At 39.8% G+C, this 22,682-nt stretch overlaps 2 protein-coding genes across 7 annotated transcripts; both read left to right on the top strand.

The window, feature by feature from the left end:
* The first annotated feature begins 573 nt into the window (after nucleotides 1-573).
* On the top strand, nucleotides 574-5,393 carry zpd (zona pellucida glycoprotein d). Of its 4 annotated transcripts, XM_067502926.1 has the most exons (10): nucleotides 574-2,361; nucleotides 2,532-2,580; nucleotides 2,665-2,772; nucleotides 3,313-3,521; nucleotides 3,651-3,808; nucleotides 4,124-4,238; nucleotides 4,339-4,466; nucleotides 4,563-4,746; nucleotides 4,984-5,089; nucleotides 5,229-5,393. In XM_067502926.1, exons 1-10 carry the CDS (start codon nucleotides 2,341-2,343, stop codon nucleotides 5,345-5,347), a joined length of 1,197 nt encoding a protein of 398 aa, XP_067359027.1. In that variant the 5' UTR covers nucleotides 574-2,340; the 3' UTR covers nucleotides 5,348-5,393. The 4 variants fall into 4 exon arrangements, with proteins under 4 accessions (XP_067359027.1, XP_067359025.1, XP_067359026.1 ...); XM_067502924.1 differs by having other exon boundaries at nucleotides 4,339-4,746; XM_067502925.1 differs by having other exon boundaries at nucleotides 2,532-2,772.
* A 471-nt stretch (nucleotides 5,394-5,864) lies between these two features.
* Nucleotides 5,865-18,848, top strand: LOC137125835 (matrix metalloproteinase-15-like). Of its 3 annotated transcripts, XM_067501945.1 has the most exons (11): nucleotides 5,865-6,652; nucleotides 8,166-8,314; nucleotides 10,034-10,156; nucleotides 10,242-10,564; nucleotides 11,396-11,557; nucleotides 14,007-14,096; nucleotides 14,169-14,437; nucleotides 14,723-14,861; nucleotides 16,152-16,302; nucleotides 16,448-16,563; nucleotides 17,399-18,848. In XM_067501945.1, exons 1-11 carry the CDS (start codon nucleotides 6,533-6,535, stop codon nucleotides 17,878-17,880), a joined length of 2,124 nt encoding a protein of 707 aa, XP_067358046.1. In that variant the 5' UTR covers nucleotides 5,865-6,532; the 3' UTR covers nucleotides 17,881-18,848. The 3 variants fall into 3 exon arrangements, with proteins under 3 accessions (XP_067358046.1, XP_067358045.1, XP_067358047.1); XM_067501944.1 differs by having other exon boundaries at nucleotides 5,866-6,652; nucleotides 14,007-14,437; XM_067501946.1 differs by lacking the exon at nucleotides 5,865-6,652 and adding an exon at nucleotides 9,375-9,653 and having other exon boundaries at nucleotides 8,173-8,314; nucleotides 14,007-14,437.
* The last annotated feature ends 3,834 nt before the right edge of the window (nucleotides 18,849-22,682 follow it).

The following is a 22,682-nucleotide window of genomic DNA, read 5'->3' as shown; positions in this document are numbered from 1 at the left end:
CTTCCACTGAGACACTTATACACAAGTGCACATGGAAATCTTAGAGACAATCACCAACCATCCCCTCTGTTAAGTTTGAGACCCACACCCTCTGTCCTTCAGTCTGGCCTGAGAGAACACAGATGGAGGCTCATTCTGTCTTGGCTGCTCCACATACTGTACAAAGATGTTGAGTTCATCTATGGCCACATACAAAGATTAGGGAAGTGCTATGATATACACACTGCTGCACTATGCAGTCCTACAGTTAAAGACTTCTGCCCTTTATTCATTGTTTATTATTATATGTAACAAAGTGCAAATCACTTGCTATGTAGATGAAATCAGATTACACAACTAAAATCTAATTAGCCTGGTACACTGTTTCCTGCAGTGGTGTTGCTTGTTCCTCTCTGCGGGTGTTGTACAACCTAGATCTATGTGAAGGTTTGTGTGTCTGCGTTAATTCCCCCAGCAGCAGAAGAACCTGCCTCTCAGGTGTGAGTGCTGCAGCTGGTGTTGTGAATCAGGCCGATGACAAACACCTCCTATAACCCGGCTATTTCACAACACCAGGGTGGCACTGCACCACTGCCGACGAGACCAAGAATCCCTGCAGGATGCTGCAAATGGAGATGATTCAACAAATGTCTACTGTAATTTGCAAAACAAATTTAGAGAAATTGATATTTTGCTTTGGTGACTTTATGACATTTCCACCACTTACAAACATAAAATTCCTTTTCCCCCAAGTTCGTTTGGACAGAGAAGACACACTTTCTTAATTCATCACAATACTTTGTAAAGCACAAACCTTTAAAACCTTTCTTACCACTTTGATCCATTATTAATAAAACTACCAGTGTTCCTACTGTTTGGTTTATTTCTTTTGGGATCCAAATTATTCCTGAGTCATTGCAGCACTGTAAGAAAACTGCAAACAAAATGTAAATCCTAGTAACACCTTTTGAATTTAATTGAATACTTTTTGAATTGATGCTTAACCAAACATGGTTTCAATAATTTTTCATTTTTCTGGCTTTTACACAACTTCCTTTTTTTAAAAACAGATTATGAGATAGAGTATTTTTATTTGTGAAAGCAGATAGAATATAAATTTGTATTGCTTAAAGATCAGTTGTGTTAGTTAAAACTCCCTGATTTTCGCATTTTATTCTCCTTTACAATTCTGCCCTAATACCAGCATAAAACTGTTGTAGATCTGTTGGCATAAAACCCCGAGATATTAAAAGTCCAAAGCAAGGGTCATCATGCTATGTAGTTTTAGAGGACTGTTATTGGATACATACTTAATCAGTAATAAAAGCAGAGATGCCATTTGAATAATGCTAAACAAACCCTTTACCATGAAGACATGTGAGACCTGCCACCTCCAGGCCTACCTCATCAGTCACGGTGCCTCCTTCAGGAACGACGTCTTCTGGCTCTGTTCTGTCCCAATAAAAAACAGATGGTGTCCACCCAGATAGAACTGAGGCCTGCCTGCCCATATCTGAGAATGTGGAATCCAGCCTGTGGGCATGATGACTTGGCACAGTAGGAGATACATTGACCCATTTATGTTGGTCCGTTTGGACAGTGCGAATTCCTAACATACGTCCTTCATGGCAAAGCCCCCCCATACACATTTTGACCGTCTGACACAACAACACAAAAATACAAACATCTTTCGTGGTATGTTTGGATTTATTAACTACAGGATCCAGTGTGTTTTTGGTTGGCAACTTACTGGTTAACATAAAAGCTTCAAAATTCATAACAGTCATTGTTATTTCACTAACTATAAATAATGGGCGAACCTCCCCAAAGCTGGCAATAGTGACACCTGGTGGAGACTGACTGATATTTTCTGTTTAATCACTGTAAAAAGTGAGTCGTGTGTGGATAATGTTCAGTAAACGTTAAAATATAGAAGTTTAGGTATGAAGTTACAATGTTAGTTCCTTTCAAAGTGTGAAGTGTAGGGTTTTGTAATTATTATAACTGCCCTTATTTTACGTTACAACAATTATAAAATGATGAAAAGCAAGAAATTGCATTTTAAAAAATGCTAATCCCAATTCTCAACAGTCAAATGAGTTCCTCAAATGTATTATTTCGTCCAACAAACCAACCGGAAGATACTAGCAGCATAATGAGGCAGCAGGACAAGGTTCTACAGCACTTCCCACAAAACATCCTATTATGAAGCGGGCACGAGCTCCAAGGAAGAGAGGCCAAACTAACAGGTGTTCGTGATTAGAGAGCAGCGGGTGTTCAAACACGACAACAGGGAGATATCGGGACTGTTTGACCCTAATATTGTATTTAAACCTAACATTTATAAGTATTTTTACAGTAATGACACAAATAGGCATGAAGGTAGGTGCAGACGAACCTTTTATTTTTTTATTATTTTTTTTTTAAATATCTGTTCATAAATTTAAGAAACTATGCGAAATGTTTGTTTCTATTGCTAAAGCGCCAAACCCACGTGGTATTGCTTCGCTAGGAAGTTAAAAAAGTATATAAATATTCATTCTTCAAATTAGCTGAGCGTGGTCCTCGTGCTTCTTGGCTTCACGCGCCACTGTGTTGAAGGTAAGAATGAGTGCCGCTGCAGACATGTCAGCTGGGTTGTAGCTCTGCGGGTTACTGAGTCATGTCCTCCCCGTGTCTCTGCAGGGATCTGCAGTGTGGAGCACTGTACTGACCCCTCAAGATGTGTGCTGTCCAAAGACCAGAGACGCTGCAACTGTATCCTGGGATATTATGCAGACCGGTGTGACCAAAGTAGGCAACCAATGTATTATTACTTTATCTTGTTTTCTAATAAGTAATCTAACACAATAAATGTTGCTACTGTACTGTACTGTCGCCATTATGAACAACTTAGTTTCATTACGTTTCATAGAAGGGCAATGCGGTGAAAGTGAAATGAAACACACAAAGCTGGTTAGTTCTTTGTTTTTATGCCCAAATTTTGAATCCTACGTTTCCAATAATGTAACCAATTCAGCATAATTACCCCCTGCGAGCCCTCTAGAACAAAAATCTAGAACAGCAAATGCCCGCATCTTTTGAAATACTATTATTAAATTGATGGTTTCGTGCATAGAAAATACTGGGCAGTTTATTAGACTGTTACATGTGGAGCTCAAATATTTGCAAACTGTGTATATAATATTGGTCACGTGGAGGTTTTTAAAGTATCCCTCTCAAATGTAACAAATACAACAAATATCAGAATTTATCACAATATTTTTTTTCTTAATATGCTTTCCACTGTATTTCTTAAACTTAATGTATATTCATGATCCTTGATTTTTACAGATGCCCACATTAATGTCATGTGTGGCAGAGACTACATATCAATCAGTGCGGCAGAAGATTTCTTTAAATATCACAATGTGCCACTGGAGTCTCTGCACTTGCCCAACAAATCGTGTCGTGCTCAGAGAGAGGTCATTGGTGGTGTGGCATACTACATGGCCAGGCTACCCAAAGATAAATATCTGACTTGTGGAGGCAAGCTATTGGTGGTACAACTCCAATAAAATCTGTTTACATCCACAGCACTACATTTCACGGAACGATCTAAATTCAGCGATGTTCTTTAACCAATGATTCTTCTATAAATCGCATTTTTTGATTCTCCTTCCCTCCTACAGAAAAACTACACGCACATCTCCTACTCACTGAGTTTAATATCAGACCCTCAGGTTATTGGAAACATCATCAGAGATCCAGTCATTAAAATGAACTACACATGTGATTATCCATACATCAGAAGAGTCAGCCTTCCTTTCCCACTCATCCCCTTTTTCAGGTAACCAAGCCTTGCGACACGACTGGCTATTTTATTCATATGCTGGATACTTTATTTAGTTTATTTATACTCTATGCTTTAAATTGGCATTTGAAAGACATCCATTCAGCCACATCTCCTGAACTTCCTCTGTGAATGAAGTGGCTAATTTTTAGGTTATCACAGGCCACTAGAACTAAATTTGACTAGTCTCTCCTACAAAACACAAACCATATCAGGCTGCGGTAAACACTGCATCAAAACTGTCAGTATCAATTTGAAGTTGTAGTCAGCAAAGCAGAGCTTGTTTACCTCCTCCTCCTCTGCACACGACAGCGAGGCAGTGATACATGCAGATGAAGTCGACATCACGATACAGATGATGCTGTACACAGACCACACCTTTACGAAAGCCTTCAGCAGCGCCCCCACTATAGAACTCAGCGACAAGGTCTGTAATAGTTCAGGATCTGTTATCAGTCAAATGTTGGTGAAGTGCTTTGTCTTATGAGGTATGGCTTTAAATCGTAACTCTTGTAAAATGTGTTCAGGTGTATGTCGAGGTGACCGTGAGAGAGCATGGAGATATTTTCCTGCTTCGAGTTAATGAGTGCTGGGCTACACAGACTTCCCAGCCCAACAGTACCCAGGGATCGGTTCACACTCTGCTTCTGAACGGGTTTGATCATCCCAATGACTTAACAGATCATTTCAGCTCTGGTTTTACACACTGCCAAGATCCACCCCTTCTCCTTCTCCCCATCTCTTTATTCAGGTGTGTGAACGACCAAACCGTCTACTTCCTTAACGGGAGTGATGGACAATCCGGGCGTAATGGAGAGGGCTCCACCGTTCGCTACAGTTTTGACATGTTTCGATTTACAGCAGATCCACCCGAACTCTATCTCCACTGCACTGTGCAGCTCTGTGATCGAGAAGACCTCATATCCTGCATACCTGTAAGCTTACTCATCCTACTCTCCTCCTACTCATCCTTGCAACATGCTGGTATCATTAGGACTCTTATTTGTTTGTGTATTGGTCTTAACGCTGGTCAGGTCTTCACAGAAAGTGTGTGAAAGTGAGCCTAACACACCACTTCACAAATGACAAGAAGTGTCTGATTTGTAGGGTTTACTGTTTTTGTCAGTTTTACTTTGCAGTCTCTGAAGTGTGATGTGTGTTTTTCTTCACAGAACTGTAATTCGATTAGTAAGAGAGAGGCAGTGATGACAGACCCTATCCAGGGCCTCCTGTCATATGGACCCATCAGAATCGAAATGCCAGACAGGCCTCAATTCAGTAACTACTTCTTTTTTTCTTTACATGATCTGTGCTCTATTCATCTGCCTGTTTTTTCTTTATGTAGGCTTAATTGGAAGAACTATGCCCACTGTATTTAAAGTGGATCTGATACGGATTTCCTTTTCATTTGTTTCAGGTGTACTGTTGACAGTGGTGCTGATTGTAGCAGGTATCTGGACTGTAGGCTTCTTCCTCATCATCCTCACCACCTTGGTCAAGAGGGGCAACAGGAAACTTTCACAAATCGAGCAATGACATTAACACTACTGCAATTAGCATTCTGAATAAACTTGAAAGCCAGTCCAAAGTTGTTTTTTTTTTTATTCCTGTCCCAAACAATAATTCACAGCAGAGCTATGAGCTTTGTACAGCAAACTGGAAAAGCCTATAATACATTATTAGAAAATGGTAACCATGACAACATGCACAATTCAAGTATTTGTGTGTAATATAACAGCTTTGCGATGGTTTAAATCTTCCTTCTGCTTGTAATGAAACGATACTGAAGATCGTGGATGTTGAGGCTATGGTGTCGGTACCTGAAAATTGAACAGTAAACAACTTGAAATGTATTTAAGTGACGTCCTGCCTGCTGAGACAAACTGAGTTGTCATTAATGCCGCTTGTAGCATTCGTATGAGTTGGTAGTGAAGTTGGGCTTTAAACCCAGCGTGACGTGCGCAGCAATGTGATCACGTGGACCCCCTGCTGCTGTAGTTTCCCACTCGAACGGCAGATGGCACACTGACCTTTGCCTACTCTGTCCCCTCTGATGTGGTTGTGCTATTCACCAAGATGGAGGAGGGTCCTCTTTTTAAGAAACAGTAGAAATCTTTTATCCCAAAATATCTGCCCAACGCGTTTCCTTTCAGTGTCAAAACTCGGAGAGGTGCATTGATCGAAAACAGTGGAAATTAAACCCTTCGCTGCTTTCAAGGTGTTTCTTTGTGTGCGTAATTTTGCACCAAGTTCTGAAACCGGTCAACTCTTGAGACACTTTTCATGCGCTCATTATTAGCGTTGGACTTGTGTTTGCAGAAGGTTGTGAAATTTCGAAGGATTTCTCACAGTAGCCTCCTCTCGGCTGCAGATCAGCCATTGTGGATGTCAGAAAGGGGCAAGGACTTCATTCGCCTGCTGGCTACAGAAGCTGTAGGCATGAAGACACCGCTGCTGTCCCGGGTCAAAGACGAACGCTTGCAACCAGGAATGGATTAATAACATTTTTAATTTGTGTGATAGCCTCTGTGGCTGTCCTCTCCAAAATTAGCAGATAGCTCAATTTTCCAGAACTTGTAATTAAATGTAAAGAGAATAAAACCACCAAGACTTTGTCCTGAATCCTGCCTTTTGGACGAAGCAGTTTTTAGCAGGCTTGTTTTTATCACTGCATCTTCTACGACTTTGACCTCCCATCTGGTGGACCACAGGCAGCCAAGCATGAAGATGGCATCTCAACAAGCCTGGATACAGATCACAATCACACTGTTGTCTTTATTCCCCCTGATCATGTGCAGAACAGTGGCAGAAATCCCAGAGGAAGAAGGTTTCAGTGCTGAGGTACAGACCACATATAGACACCATATAGACTTCTACAAGATTGTGCAGTGATACTTGTAAAGAGTAATGACTTTACATTTCAACTAATTTGCACTTTATACTATGATTCCTTGTATGTTTATGGCTGTGTTTGCCAAACATGTAAGTAACAGGTTGGCAGTTATACTACGTGGATGTTATTTGACCTTTTAACCATCTTCCTCTAATCGACATCAACACTGCACTTGTAGCTTATTACACACATGGAGAGAATGTAAATATAGTTTATCCTTAGTGGTAGGAGAATGATTTTGTGATGAGGTAAAAGCTATGAACCATTTATAAATAACAGACAAGTAGTACATCCTTATAAAAGGATTTAGTTGTACTATAAGCCCATATAAGGACATTTAAGGAATTCATTTATTTGTCCTATTATAATGTAACTACCCCCTGTCCTGGACCAGTGTGAATTCCAATACTGGCTGGCAGTGTAATATAATGCTAAGTAAGGAATAACTTTTTTGGAATACATGTAAATAACTTAATAACCCAACTGGGAGAGATTTTTTCTTCTATTTCAATATATTAGCTTATGATTTTAACCCATTTCTTAAAGGGCGACTTCACCTGGCAATTTTCAACTAGGTTTCTATGGCAGTAGTTTTAGGGTGTAACTGTACATGAATGCTTTTAAACTTCCCTTTGACGTCCCTATATTAAAATGTGTCTCTACTTCTAGCTGAAAAACCCGGAGGAGCTTTTTATCATTAGGAGTTTGGACGATGTCATCTGAGGCAGCTCCACAGAGGGAAGTTGACCATGAATACAAAATCCATAGCATGAGCAACAAGAAGGGATAATCTAAACTGAAGGGTCCTCCAAGTGATGTCATCTGGAGGCATTTTTGGCTAGAAGAAAAGAGACATTTTAATAGAGGGAAGTTTAATGTCATTGATGTACATGTAGAACCCAAACTAGAGCAAAAAGAAGCCAGTTCAAAATCAGTGAAGGCGTCCTTTTGCATTTGCCAGTGTCTGGCTTATCACACTTACTTTTAATGTTAGGCAACACAACAAAGAGGAACAAATTCCTATGTGCTACTAGACGGGAAGCGTACACACATGTCGAGCTGTGTGTTTATCTAGTGTACCAGTGGACTGTCATGCAGATACTTACTGCCAAGAGTTCTTTAGTTTTTCATGTTTCCAGCCCTCATCCCCCCTTCCCCCTCCTCTATCTTCCTTACCTCTCCTTACCTCTCCTCTCCTCTCCATCTTGGCTATCAGTGCAGGAATGAGAAAGCAGGAATGTCGTAAAGTTAATAGGAGCCATCTGTTTTCTATCTGTATTTTCTCTTTTTTTAACTCCTCATAAGCTCTCTCCAGTTATTTTGTTTGTTCCTGTATTAGCATTAGACTGCCTCCCTCAACACAAGCTTTCATATACATGCACCATCCATGTGTCATTCACACATACATAAAAACAGACACGTCAAACTAAGCAAAATGAATTTCCTGTTTTCTTCTTCCAGGCATGGCTCCGTAAGTTTGGCTACCTGTCTCAGGCGAGTAGGCAGATGTCCACCTTGCAGTCGGCTCAGATTCTATCCAAGGCTATTAGTGACATGCAGCGCTTCTATGGGCTGCAGGTGACTGGAGAGATGGACCCGGCCACTATTTCGTAAGCTTCATATTGAATTTGTAGCAATGGTTGTATTCTGGAAGATGCTTGTCTCACAGACCTGCAACAATACCACAAGCTAAATCCAGGGATTGTGTGCAGTGTTTAAAAGCATATACATATATATCTTTCCTAATTTATTTATTTATCTTTTTAAATTAGATTTCTTGCATTTTATGGTACAGATGGAAAAATACATGGCCACATATTTCAGTTTTCCAGTTGAGAAATCTGACTAGCAAACCACACAACAACCACACATCCTAAACCAATTTATTGCATGGCTCTGGCTGTTTCCTAACACGCAAAAATATGGCCAGATCAGTGTTTTCATATTATCACTCACAACTATTATATTCTAAAAAAGTTCCAGTCAGATTATTTTGTTTATGCATTTTATGAGGCCATATAGAGTTCAGAAAATAGTACAAGGTTTTAAAAGAATAGTTCCACTAGTTCAAAAATTGATTTACTTTTTCTTCTGAGCGTTAAATGTGAATAAATATACCACTAACACATATGTATAGCAGATGCTACAAGCAGTGCCGATTCTAGAGTCTGTTAAGGCCCCAGGCAAAAATGTACACGTCATAAAACCGCTTTGCTTAAGATAAGGAAAATACACACCACACTGCACATAGGACAATAACTTACATAATACACTTTTGTGATTTATAGTATACTTGTCCAAATTTCTTTGCATCTGAAGCATTCATAACTTGACATTCATCTTAGTTGGAAACAGATTTCATCAGTTTACTAAAAGTATAATCCGAGTTAGCTGATTATTTGCAACCTGCTAGCTAAGCTAGCTTCTCTTCTGGTGCTCTGCTGCTCTGCTAACTTGGTTAGCTAAGTTAGCTCATGTTAAATGTCAAAGTAAACAAAAGAAACAATATGTGTGGTTCTGTTATTCAACCATCTTTTCACCAAAATTACAGCTACACTAGCATCATCTAGCTTTAGTATTATATTTAATCATTATCACCGCTGCTCCACTTACCACTATCTATCTTTTTTCTCCTGTTCCTCTTTTTTCTTCTCTTTCTTTCACTCCCAGAACGATAGCTCCTCCTCACTTTCCTTGTTTCATTAGACATTTGGTTTACACTGAATTATGTGCTACTTGCAATGCAGTGAGAGTCGGGGTCCTCTTAGGGAGGTCTACGACACAGTCAGTGCTGTATGTAGTTTAACTATTGTCAGCCCTCGGGGGGCCCCTACTGGCCTGGGGCCCCAAGCAGTTGCCTCCCTTGCCTGGCAAAGAGGGCCTCTGGCTACAAGTAGCCTCTGGCATAAAGGCAGGTGACTTGGGAAAACAACCTGGCTCTGTCAAAAGGTAAACAATTTTTTGCCCACCAAGAGTTTTAAAGCTTGAAAATCAACATCAAAACTGAAGAGTAGAAAGGATATGGTGGGGGATGTTTTTTTTTTTTTTTGGGGGGGGGACATAACTCAGCTAGACGTTCCCTTCTCTTTCCTGTCTTTATGCTAAGCTAACCGGTTGTCTGGTTGTGGTAGCTTTGATTTTCTGTACAGGGACAAAATCAGTTCAGAATCAGTGTTTTTGTCCAACTTTAAGCAAGAAAGTAAATATGCTTATTTCAGCTTTGTATTAATAGTAGAAAAAAAGACCAAAATACAACCAAAATGCTTTATGTTACATTTCTCAGCAGCTACACCAGGCACTTTAACATGTGTGTGTGTCTGTGTGTGTAGGGCTATGCATCGACCTCGTTGTGGCCACCCCGACAGAAATCCAGAGGAGATTGGCATTGGACTGCGGAAGAAACGCTACACGCTCACTGGGCAGCGGTGGGACAAAGACCACATCACCTACAGGTTGATCCGTGAAATGTACAAACAAGATAATGAAATTGAATGTTTCACATACTAACCATAGTATACTTGGTCTTCTGGCTTCTAGTATATTGAACCAGCTCATCCCCTCCTCACTGGGAGAAGAGCAGATCTACGATGCTATTCGCAGGGCCTTTGATGTGTGGAGACGCGTCACTCCACTGGCCTTTGAGGAGTTGCCTGTTCAAAACAACATGAACATCAACAGCAGCCTGAAAGAGCCTCCTGACATCCTGCTGTTGTTTGCCTCTGGCTTCCATGGTGATATGTCCTTGTTTGATGGTGAGGGGGGGTCATTGGCACATGCCTACTATCCTGGACCAGGAATCGGTGGTGATACGCACTTTGATGCCGATGAGCCGTGGACACTTGACAACCAAAATCCAATGGGTTAGTGGGCTTGTTTTTCGTTTTCTTATGGGAACTGAAGCTGAGTCTTTTTCTGGTCTCTAATAATTATATCATCCTGTCATATCCTGTTCTTTCATCTGGCTAGTACTCATTTTCTCACTGCTCACTTAATGTTCTTGTTTTCTTGAGTCCGCCCCCAAAAACCACCCTCCCTCTTGCTCATAATGATACTCACTGTGAATGAAAATGGACTGTAATAAAACAGCTTGCACATCATTCAAACGCTAACTAAGCTATTTACTATAAGCAGGTGCAGCTACACAGTATAAATAAATATTAAATAAATGCTGCTACTACATACATAAATTACACATGTACTGCAATTTAAGTGATTCACACTTTACTCAGACTTCAAATGGACATCAATGTTTGTTGCAACTGTGTGCACCTTTGTTGGTCACTAGGTAAATATGTAGATAATTAACAGGTAACCTAGCTATGATAGTATTGGTGAATATAAGAGATCGTAGCTCTCTCAGAAGCAACAAAATATAAATTTTTAATGCAAAACTAATAAATATTTATAAAATGATAATTTCAATAAATGACAAAGGAAATACATGTAATCTAATAGCCATTTAAATTCCAATCATTGGTTACAGCTTCTGACTGTATCTGCTGTCCAGTAATGCCTGTTAACACCATCGATCACTACATCAGTACAGTTTTCATTGTTTATTATGAATAAATAATTATCATAATCTACATATTTTTTGTGGATTCTACATAATTAAGACAAACATATGAAGTGAATTAATTATTTCTTACAAAGGTTAGTCACAGATATTTCTGGCACTATCTGTCTTGCAGGTATCGATCTCTTCCTGGTTGCAGTCCATGAGCTTGGTCATGCTTTGGGTTTGGAGCACTCAGATAACCCAGGTGCTATTATGGCTCCTTTTTACCAGTGGATTCACACAGACAACTTCACACTGCATGAGGATGACATCAGAGGAATACAGCTAATATATGGTGAGAAGCACATATACTGTAATGTATTTTAACTGAGTGGTTTTTATCTTTGTACTCTACTTTTGTAGACTGCAATGCCAGGTGTGTCTGTGTATGCAGAAGAGATGATGTGAAAATATCCTAATGCAAACTGAAGGCTGGCGCAGATTTAGGTTGTCAGCATGTGTTCAAGTCACTGTCATTATCTTTGCCAGTGAAAACAATTTTTTTTCCATGAAATAAATATCTCCTGAAAAACCACTGTGAGTTTGAAGTGCAGAACGTCAGGTGTAATTTAAGGTTATAGCATGGTTGTATCACATCTGGGCTCTTGTCAAATAAAAGAAGCCTGGGGAATAAACTAAAAGAACACATGCATACACACACACACATACTCAGTCACTCACTATATTGGACCTCCGTTAAAACCATATGCCTTGTGTGCCATTATGACGTTATCATGCTTTCCCTTTGTGAATACATTGTGAAATGACAGATGGCATCTTGTGTGTGTGTGTGTGCACCAGTGCGATCAAGTTAGTTGGAATTTGCGTATTAAAATAAAGTGTATTGTATATATGTGTGTTCCTGTAGTCACCCTCTAATTAGTGCTCAAATTACAGACAAAATTACGCCAAAACACTCAGTGCATGTGTCTGTTAAACTGCAGACTTGGATTTGTAACAGACAGTGGTTGAAGAGATTTATTATTCATTTTGACTTGAAATGATTTCCCATAATTTATGTTTTTATTGTTACATCGTTTCATCCTGGTCACATCACTGGTGTGACATAACAGATAAAAAAAAAATCCTACTCATTTTAGGAATGTTACCTACGGTTTTAGTTTGCCAAAAAAAAACCAAAACTCTTTCCAAACCCACACAATTCTGGCCTACTATAATACACTGGCCCACTGAACCAAATCAAATGATTTTTGGCAAACTACATGCACAAGGTCATGTAGGTTTTCAGCTTTAAATACAATAGACACGTGTTTTAATTTCACTTATATATTATAGTTTCCTCTATTAAAGCTAAAAAGACTGTGTTAGAGGAAGGCAGCGGTTGGATGAGAAAAAAGGTCTGAAGACTCTTAAGTAGAGACTAACAGTATAAACTTTGTTGGTAGAAATAAACATCTCCAAATCAGCTACTTACTTTTTCTCTTTTTAGCAGTCTCAGTTCATAACCAATACTGTCTGTTTATGTACGATGAATCTAAAAGAAACACATAACTTGTCAGTTATGCAAACATTATTTCTTGATGACCTGAATAAATGTGTAGTGAGAAAGGAGTTGCTACCAGTGGAAATTGTTACCAGCTCTGCAGTTCCCTCAGCTCCAATGAGCATTTTAGCATCTTTCAGCTCAACGTCTTGATTCAGTTGCAAAGATCTTAGTCGGGCATTTAGCAGAGAAAGAAATGAAAGATATTTCTCTCAGCAGTTGTTGGAGACCGTATCAAAAATAAAAGAGGGAGAATATTATAGCTTGTTCCATGCTGAAGATGAATTAATACAACTTTAAAGTTTTATATATTTAATTGGTTATGTAATTAATTTTTGGGGGCCTTATGGCTCAATGGGTAGAGCATCAGGTTGGGGTACAGAAGGCAGCGGGACCGAATCCCACTCAGAATTTTGACATAATTTTGTTTTAAAAGCAAAACATCTTCCTCCCCAGTGCAGGGCCTTTAATTTTTTATAGTGTTTTCCTCTTAAATGTGTGGCGTTATAGATACATGTCTGTTATAAGCACCTGGTAACAGTCTTTTTTTCCTCTGATGATAACAGACAACTAATGAGTGTTTTATCGCATTGAAAGATTTTCAGCGCTCCAAAATTCAGAATACAAAAAATAAGAATCTTAAATGTTTTGCTAGAAAAAAAAGACAGATTGTATTAACAAAAAACACGTTTTCGGAACGCCATGATGGCTGATATATCGCTTTTGACAATGTAAAACTACATGGGAGGAAATAGCGTTTTGTCTGTTTGAATGCTGCAAATGCTAAATTTGTACAAATCTTTATGGCTGAGTCACTGTCCTACATCAGCCTTGGTATATTCCAACCCGTATTTTGACTCAGTGTAACACAATCCATTCAAGCACATCAGCTGTCCATATATATTACATAACTGGCTGTATCTTTTTGTTTTCCTCTCTTAGCAACCACAAAGGCTGATTTTTCCAAAGAGCAGCGCCACAGTCAGTCCAGCTCAATTGACTGACTGTGACTGTGCTGCACTAAATGGAAAATTACATTTTCTTTGTGTGAAGAGAAATAGAGATGGTTTTGTATTGGGAAAGGAGGAGTATGAACGAAGCAATTAATGACTGATGCCACACAGACTGGAAAATGAAATTTACATTATTGCAGCTAGAATGTGTTTCCATTTTGTCCATCAACCATCTCTAATATCCTTTTCTTGTTCTGAACTCAAGTTGTCCATATTTTCTATTTTAGGTCATCCACTCATCACCGATGCCCCACCCACTTTTCCCCCGACCTCCGAATCAAACAGCAACTCTCCCAACTCCCCTTCTCCTCCTGAAGGTGAACCCTCTTCTCCCAGTAGCCCCCCACCTGAATCGCCCAACACAACTGACGACATCTTGTATCCCACAGCCATCCCAGAACCAACTTCAAGCACTACCTCGGTTCCTGTTGTCCCTTCCTCCAACCCTACAGATGCTCAATCTGAGCCAGAACCTGTCACCCCAACAGTTAAAGATGATGTGCCCCCTTCTCCTCCTCCTCCTCCTCCACCACCACCACGACCACGGCCCCCTGCTCCTCCACGACCCCCCAAGCAGCCGGACAACCAGCCCCCTGACATCTGTGATGGGGACTTTGACACAGTGACCATGCTCAGAGGAGAGATGTTTGTTTTTAAGGTGAGAAATAAAGAATTAATAACGATATCTTTTCAGATACTGTGTTTGAATTAATTCACACAACAAAAACCATTATTTTCATGCAAGGAGCATGTCACTGCTCACTGGTGTTTTTGTAACCCCTGACCTACACATAGTGGGACATTTACAAATCCATAAACTAACAGGACCTATTATAAAGTTACCACAACAAACAAGTCATGCAAGGGGAAGTGAACATAAATAACTTAAATAGATGGCAAGAAGAATGATAAACATTATTATGTTGTTTGCTTCCTTACGCAGGGTCGTTGGTTTTGGCGGGTGCGGAGGAACCGAGTCTTGGATAACTACCCCATGCCGATATCTGTCTTCTGGATTGGGCTACCCAGTAACATTGATGCTGCCTATGAACGTCACGATGGCAAATTTGTCTTCTTTAAAGGTATGCCAAAGACTTTTGCCCTACTAACACAGTGCCCACCTGCTACGCTGACTGCATATTATTTTAGGGCAGGAAGAGTTCTGTATGATAACCATTTTTATGATTTAGAGACGTTCTAATGGCAGAGCAAAGGGTCATTTTCATAAGTTTTCTCTGCTGCTTTTCCCTAAGCCAAGCTTAAGCCAGCATGGAGCTGTTTAAGAGTGTGCTCTATGAACACAAAATGAAGTGAAACACAAATCGGTGCTTTGATTTAAAGTGGTCAGACTGAAAGGAAAAAGTGCATACTCAGCTTTTTTTCCTCAACACTCTGATTTACGAGGAGATGGTAATAATTCAACACAGCTATAACTCTTCATATCTGGCAAACAAACTCTCCCTCACTCACACGCGCAGAAACATTCAAACACTAGAAGTTACGTAAAAAAGAAAACAACTCCCCCAGCCACATGATTCACCGTCTAAACAATTTGACAAAACGGCTGCAGACAAAAACAAAGTATTGGGGTTGCGTGTCTTTGCATGTGTGTATGACTGCATTGCTGAGTTGTATTAGTGCGTGTCACTGAGTTCATGGGTGCCTCGAATGAGTGGGGTGCAGCATGTCATCTGTAGCTGGCCCAGTAATACTCCAGTCCAGCTGAGCACCAAAAGGCCTCATGAGGAAGGTTGAGGATTGCATCAGTCTCCCTCGCACTGCATTGCTCCAGATGTGAACAGCTGCAGCCATCACTGTAACTTGTCCATATGGTGATTTGTCACGCATTTTCAGGATGCTCTGTACTTTTGATTTCTGTTGTAGTCATCATTCTTGCTTTTTTGTCACAGTCTTGAATGGTTTAAGAAGCTGATATTGGAGGAACCGATTTTTGCATATACTCTACAGAATCATAGTAAATGCCTCAAAGCCAAATATGAAAACATCAGGTCAAAATGGTCAAACAGCAAGTCAAAGTAACAGTGCACTGATTAGTAGAAGTACAAACTTCCAGTAGCTCTTATGGTGCAGTGCAGTATGTATGTACAGAGCCTGGGACAGTTAAGCAGAGAAAGTGGCTTTTACATAAGGAAATCTTGGCAAAACTGTTTTCTCTCATGATATTTGCCATATGCTCTCACGATTGCTGTCTCTCCTTTTGCCAGTGCTTTTCTTTCTTTATTTCTATTCTTCTGCATCATTTACTTTGTCTCATATTCCCATTGGTTTAGACAACAAACATTACCTGTGCAGGGTAATTGTACTGTCTCCCATTTCCTCTTTTTAGAAACATTTTCCTTTTGTATCTGCAGATGATAAATACTGGGTGTTCAGGGAGGCCGATGTGCTGCCAGGATACCCACAGCCTCTACATCAGTATGGACAAGGTGTTCCTGTACACAAGATTGACACAGCAATCTGGTGGGAGCCCAATGGTTACACATACTTCTTCACAGGAGACAGGTAATAACATGCAACAGTATGTGGTAACATGAGGATGACAGTGAGCAGCAAAAGTCCCTTTGTCCCTTATTTAGCATTATTTGTTTTTAGTATCCATATACAGTAGGAAAACCAGTTTTGTATACATGTCATTGTCTGTGTGCAGGTACTGGCAATACAATGAGGAGACCTGGACTACAGACCGTGACTCCCCCAAGCCAATCAGCAGATGGGGAAGGATCCCTCCCTCACTCAAAGGAGCCTTCCTCAGTGATGATGGCGGTAAATAAATAACACAAATATAGTCTTTATTTGGAAGACAAGAACATTAAGAACTGCAAAAGCTGTACATACAGTGGAGAAGGAGAACAGAGAAGCAGAAGGGGTGAATGGAGAGAAAGATTAAAAGGTTAAATAGGTTAAGTGGGGTGTGTAAAAAACTGAAAATGTACATTTGAGATTGGTTAAGCTGAAGCAAGTAGAGCAGGGAGAAGAGCAAGGGGATGAGAGAGAGAGAGAGGAGAGCTCTGGTTTGAAGCCTGTCCCGTCCTTCCTTTAGAAATAAAATTTGTGACAGAGCTGCTCTGAATGCACTCTGTGAGAGTCGGATCTCATCTCCACCCAAACTGCTGTAATGTCTCTGCAAGCCTGGTTTCCACTACACAGCCATATTAACGATCAAAAATTCTTCCCAAAACACATAGTGAGTCGTTATATATTTTTTTCGCAAACTTTAGCGTGTGAAACCAATACAGCATATTTATTTATTGCTTTCTTTCTTTGTTTTCCTGCAAAACTCTGAAATGTGGTAAGGTTGCGGAGAGCATAAAGACTGAACTGGTCCCTAAAGAATCCATTTTAATGATACAGCATGCATATCAACTAATGCTAGCATAGGATTCGAAATCAATCCAATCTGTTCCACCAAGTCCATTCTCTTCCTGCTCTGCAATGCTCTGCACAGCCTTTGATGTGTTACATAGTGTAGCTTAAGTTTGTTGTAGTATACAGACATAAGAGTCATCTACTGTAACACTTGTGAAGAAAAGTCCAGTCTCCACCCCAATGTTCCTGTGCATTGTTTGACTGAAATATCTTTTGTCTTCTTTTAATGTAGCTTACACCTATTTTTACAAAGGCACTAACTACTGGAGGTTTGACAATCGTAAGACAGAAGCCGACAAAGGTTACCCTCGTTCCATCCTGAAGGATTTCATGGGCTGTGTGGGAGTCTCTGACCCTAAGCCAGACACAGACACTGAACAGGAGCCAAAAGACAAACCAGTGAAGCCTTCAGATCGAGGCAAAGATGAGCACAAAGAGCCAGATAGGGACCGGGACAAAAACACGAACCCAGAGGAAGACCAAAGCTCTAACCCTGACAGCGCAGAGGAGGAAGAGGAGGACAAAGAGGTTAATGTGGTTGTTACAGTGGCTGATAATGAATCGAAGATTATGACCCTAATCATGGTCTCTGTTCCTCTGGTACTCATCCTGTGCATCCTCATCCTAATCTATGCCATCCTCAGGACTCTGCAGAACAAAGAGACACCAAGGGCTTTGGTGCACTGCAAGCGTTCGCTGCAGGACTGGGTGTAAAGTGCACAGAGATTCATAATTTGTAGGGTTCAGTCGCAGGGATCAAATTTATATGTGTGGCACAGTGGAAAGAAGCTTCGACACAGTGCTAGAGTCTAAGAGATCCAAGAATGAGTCACCTTTTTGAGCTCCATTCATTGTGAGTTTTATTGCTCGTGTGAAGTAATCATTAAGTGGTAAAGTTGGTGCCTGTGGCCAGGAAGTTTTTCTCCTTTGCTTCCATTTGTGCTGTTGAAATTTCTGTACCTGTGTCATGAAAATCGTACATCATTATCAAAACTAAAAAAATTTGTGTCACAAAACTTGTACAGTTAAAGACACAGAAACTCAAAGAATGTCAGTTTCTATTGATTCTAATTGTAAAAAGGAGGAACAGATGCTATATTTGTAGTATAAATGTATACAAAGTCAATAACGCATATACATTAACCAGAACCACACATACTGTACATACACACAAACATGAGCGCTTATAGCTATTGAAACAAATACCGGCATTACTATGTACAAATTTTCCATTCTCATAAATTTCCTCTCTGGAAAAGATATTGTAATTTGCACTTTTGTTTTTTTTTTTTTTGTTGTTGCCTTTTTTTGCTGACCTTGCTTTGCAGCTGTGTATGTGTGTGTTTGTTCGTGCAAAGCAGAACTTGTTGCACTTGTGAAACACACAAACACTTGCAGGAGAAGCTTTGACCAGCACAGGAATGTAAGATGGCTGTGTGTGTCTGTGACCCATCTTTCCCCCCTGTGAGGTCTTTGGAAAGAAAGAAAAAACTAGCTGCACTCATTCGTGTGCATATGTGAACATATGCACAAACCTAGAGAGACCACTAATCCAAACAAAGGCACATCGGTTTTGCACACAGAAACACGGGCTTCAGCCTCCACTCCTCCCACCACAGCCACGATAACTGCCACAGTCCCAGTGGATACATGTTGGAATACAGCTGGTCCCAGACCTGGAATGATATATAGGAGAATGGATTAGGACTTAAATGCATTTTACAGATTCTGTCCATCTCAACTCACCTCGTGAAAAGTAAAAATGCAGCAACCCCGTTGGTCCTTCTGCCTCTCCTCATGTTTTTGTTTTTTCATGCTAACTCTAAATAGACACAAACTAATTGCAGTAAGTGTAGAAGGAAAGAGCCTGTAGGCTAGAGAAGAATGGGCCAAGGTCTGGTTTCCATTAATCCCACATGTTGCTGATTTTGTAGTCATGAGCATGAGAGGGGGGGAGAAAAAAAGAGTTGAGGAAAAAATGCAAATAGTGTAAAAATGGACATATAAAAAATGGTGGTGGAGAGTTAGGGAAAGAGAGAATGAAAAGAGGAGTGAAAGAAAGAGGGTAGGCAGAGATTGAGGAGGGGAGAGGGAGGTATTCCAGTATTTTATTGAAAAGAAAAAGTGAGGGAGGGGCAGCGCTGGCGTTGTGCCTCCTGACCTAGATTGGACCACAACATCCACTCCTCCTTTCCAGCTCTTCTTGTTTTTGCTATGCTTGTCATGGGTTGACTTCCTCTGTTACCCCCTCCACCCCCTCCTCTAACTTTTTCTGCTTTCTGTTTGCCTCTTGTTTTGCCGTTCTTATCTCTCTTTTTTGGTTTGTTAGCTCTAACTTGCCTCACATCTGTGCTTCCACATGTATTCATTTTCTTCTTCATTCTTTTGGAACACATTTAAACAACAATTAACATGCAAGAAACAACTACAGGACGGGATGTGATCCCGTGCTAATTTGTGTTTAACTGTCTCTCTTTCTCTGCAGAAAGCCACTATACACCTGAAACAAGGAATAATCTTTGCTTTTGTGCTTTTCCTATGTGATTTTTTTTTGCCTTATCTTACAAGTTTTAATGTGCCTTATTTCTGTGAATAATGGGAGATTATTGAAAACTGTGTTATTATAAAAACAGCATGAGGGGAAGTTTTTTAAAATGTGTTTCCTTTCATTTTTACTCTCTGTATCATTTGTAGTTTTGTACATTTTGTTTCTTTCGGGTGTTTCTATTATGACCAGCACTAGATTATTATAACAATGGTGATGCATGCAGGGCATGTTCTGTTAGGCCTTTGCACTCCTGTGTAGAGTAGATTAAAGATTTCTTAATAAAACGCACAGGTTAAAGCAACACAAATCTTGTTTGCTGCAGTTTTTGTTCAATCATAGTATCAATAATAAGTACCACCTATGGTTGGTTCCTAGTTTTAGCCACAACAGGGAATCATGTCTAAAAGTTTGAAACTGAACATTTTTTTTTATGTTCACTATATCCAGAACAATCATGGTTAAATAAAGTGTAAAGAAAAATGTAGTGTTGTTAAGTAGTTCTTTAGTAAATTAGTAATGCACATTCTGCAGGTAACTATACTTGTTACTTGGTTAGTTGACCTTAATATTTATGTTACTATATACAATGAACTAAAAAAAATTAATGAAATAAATATTCAGATTTTTATTTAATCTCTTAGCAACGCAACAAAAATGTAATAATGTAATAATAATAAAAAACTGCTAGTAACATGTACGATTCAACAGCTAAATTTAATTGCAATAGAATAGTAAACATATAATTTATGCTATGCAGCAAAATTGCCTCTGCCAGTGTTAATTTATTTTATACAGCTACATAATCATTTCTGATGCAACACTTTAATGTGGCTGGTTGAGGCGGAGCTGATCCAAACTCAGTAGTGTACCGTAATGTGATGTACATGTACCTCAGAAGAAGTTCACTACCACAGTTCTAAGCAGTGTTATGTTTTTACATTTACAGATGCTGTAGAGTTACTACTGTGCATATTAAGACTTTTTAGTCAACACTGGAACAGATCTAATGTACTCAGGGGGTGTGGGTTTGTGCTGTGAGTGAGTGACAGCACCTTCCTGCCTGTCTTTATGTCAGAAGTAATCGGGATTAGCTCCCATCACAGATCATCCACTAGAACTTCACCTCACGCCTGCCCTCTTCCATTTTCTTTTTTTTTCCTTTTTTCTTTCTGTACTTGAATATTTATATTCTTTTTTTATTTTTATTTTATAGCAATCGATCATTCATTAACACTTTCAACAAAAAGTAGTGTGAACACAGGGTTTTCCTCTAAACTAGAATTAATTTCAGTTTACATACACCTTCTCTCTCCTGAGTCTTAGCCCTTGTCTTCCACTGTATCTCATCCAGATGTTCAGTTAGGATTGAGGCCAGTGTGGTACTGCCATATTCCAACCAAGGGCCAAGGGTCTGTGTCATCGAGATGTTCTCCCAGCTTATCCCCTGCTGAGCAGATAATGGGATCTACCCACTGCCTCCTGCCCCACCAGCACAGTAAATTGTTCTGTAGTTCCCGTTCTCAAACACAGCAAAAGGCTTTTGGATTGGATGTGGTGTGATCGGACCACTGGTCTGACATAAAGAGTACATTTCCATGTCTCTGTAGCATTCTGGTCACCTTAAAGCTACTGAGTGGCTACATGTGCAGTTTACGATCACTGCTACTTATGCAGGTTTTTGTTGTTTGGATCATAAATTTTCATGATACAATAAGAACATCAGATGTGCCATGTCCTGTTTACCTTTCAGTCAGATCTGCTGTGCTAGAAATGCAAGCTTTCTGTGTCTATACTGTTAAACAGTATGGGACTTCTTAAAGCTATTTTCCATTTTAGATTTTAGAAAACTGTAAAATCCCAAAGTAATATGCCTTTTAACAGCAAGCTACTTACGCATCTATAAAGATACTAGAGAAAATGGCTTTTGATTGAAAAAGATTATATTCTGATATATTTTACTGCTGCATTTGTGTCATTTTGAACGGGTTTGGTCCAGTAGCCAACTGGGGTTAGCTCGCTTCCAAAGGGTAACAAGATGATTATTGGGTCAGGAAAATAAAATAAAATCACTGTTACTTGATGTTTCAATTTAATCTCAAGTGTGAAAAAGGGGTAAACAGCTTTTTTCTGTTACAAAGGGCCACACAAGTAAAGATTATTGAGAGCAACTGGTTTAAAAAAAATAGTTTTAAAAAGCTTACTAGAAGTAGTGGTGGAGACGGTGGTGCTTTCATAAATTATTTATCCTTGAATATGTCCAATATTTTTGTTCATTTCCAGATACTTGAAAAACTACTGATATTCCCATCCCATCATATGTGGTTATGTTTAATGTTAATATGCAAAATTAGCACAGTAACTTAATAAACAAAGGTGGGGATGAGCATTGCATTGCTGGCTCAAAGTTGTATGGCCTCACAGAGACTTTGGCTGTAGCTCCTTAACCTTTTTTCTGTGTAAAGCTTTGAGATAAAACTCAATTGATCCCCAAGGAGAAAATTCACTTGTTGCAGCAACAGAGTGACAGTTTAAGTGCATTTTTTCTTTCTATTACAAATCCTTAAAGTAGGGGGCTTTGTGAGGTAGGAATCATCACTTGTTGCTGACAACATTTAATAGGTAACAGGGATGATGTCCTGACAGTATCTCTGTCTGCTGGTAATCTGCGATTGCTCACTGCCCAAGATTGTGCCTTGACCTTCAGGTGGTGCTGCTTAATCCCGTTAGCCGCAGGGAGCCACTGTCTAAATCCCAGCAGACCTGTGCTGGCTGTGTGGCACTCTGGACATCTATACCACCGGCATGCAAAACCACCTGTAGACACACAGGTAAGGAGCAAGTCATTCTGTACGGGGAGACTGACAAGTACATAACTTCAGGTATGAAAAAAACGAGTGTTGGTAAAGAGGCAGTGAGCAGAAGTGATGTCTAGGGAAAGTATTTGTGTCTGCCTTCATCTAATGACAAA

The sequence above is a fragment of the Channa argus genome, chromosome 4 (genome assembly GCF_033026475.1).
Source record: "Channa argus isolate prfri chromosome 4, Channa argus male v1.0, whole genome shotgun sequence".
Classification (NCBI taxonomy): Eukaryota; Metazoa; Chordata; class Actinopteri; order Anabantiformes; family Channidae; genus Channa; species Channa argus.
This window is presented reverse-complemented; position numbering and strand designations above follow the sequence as displayed.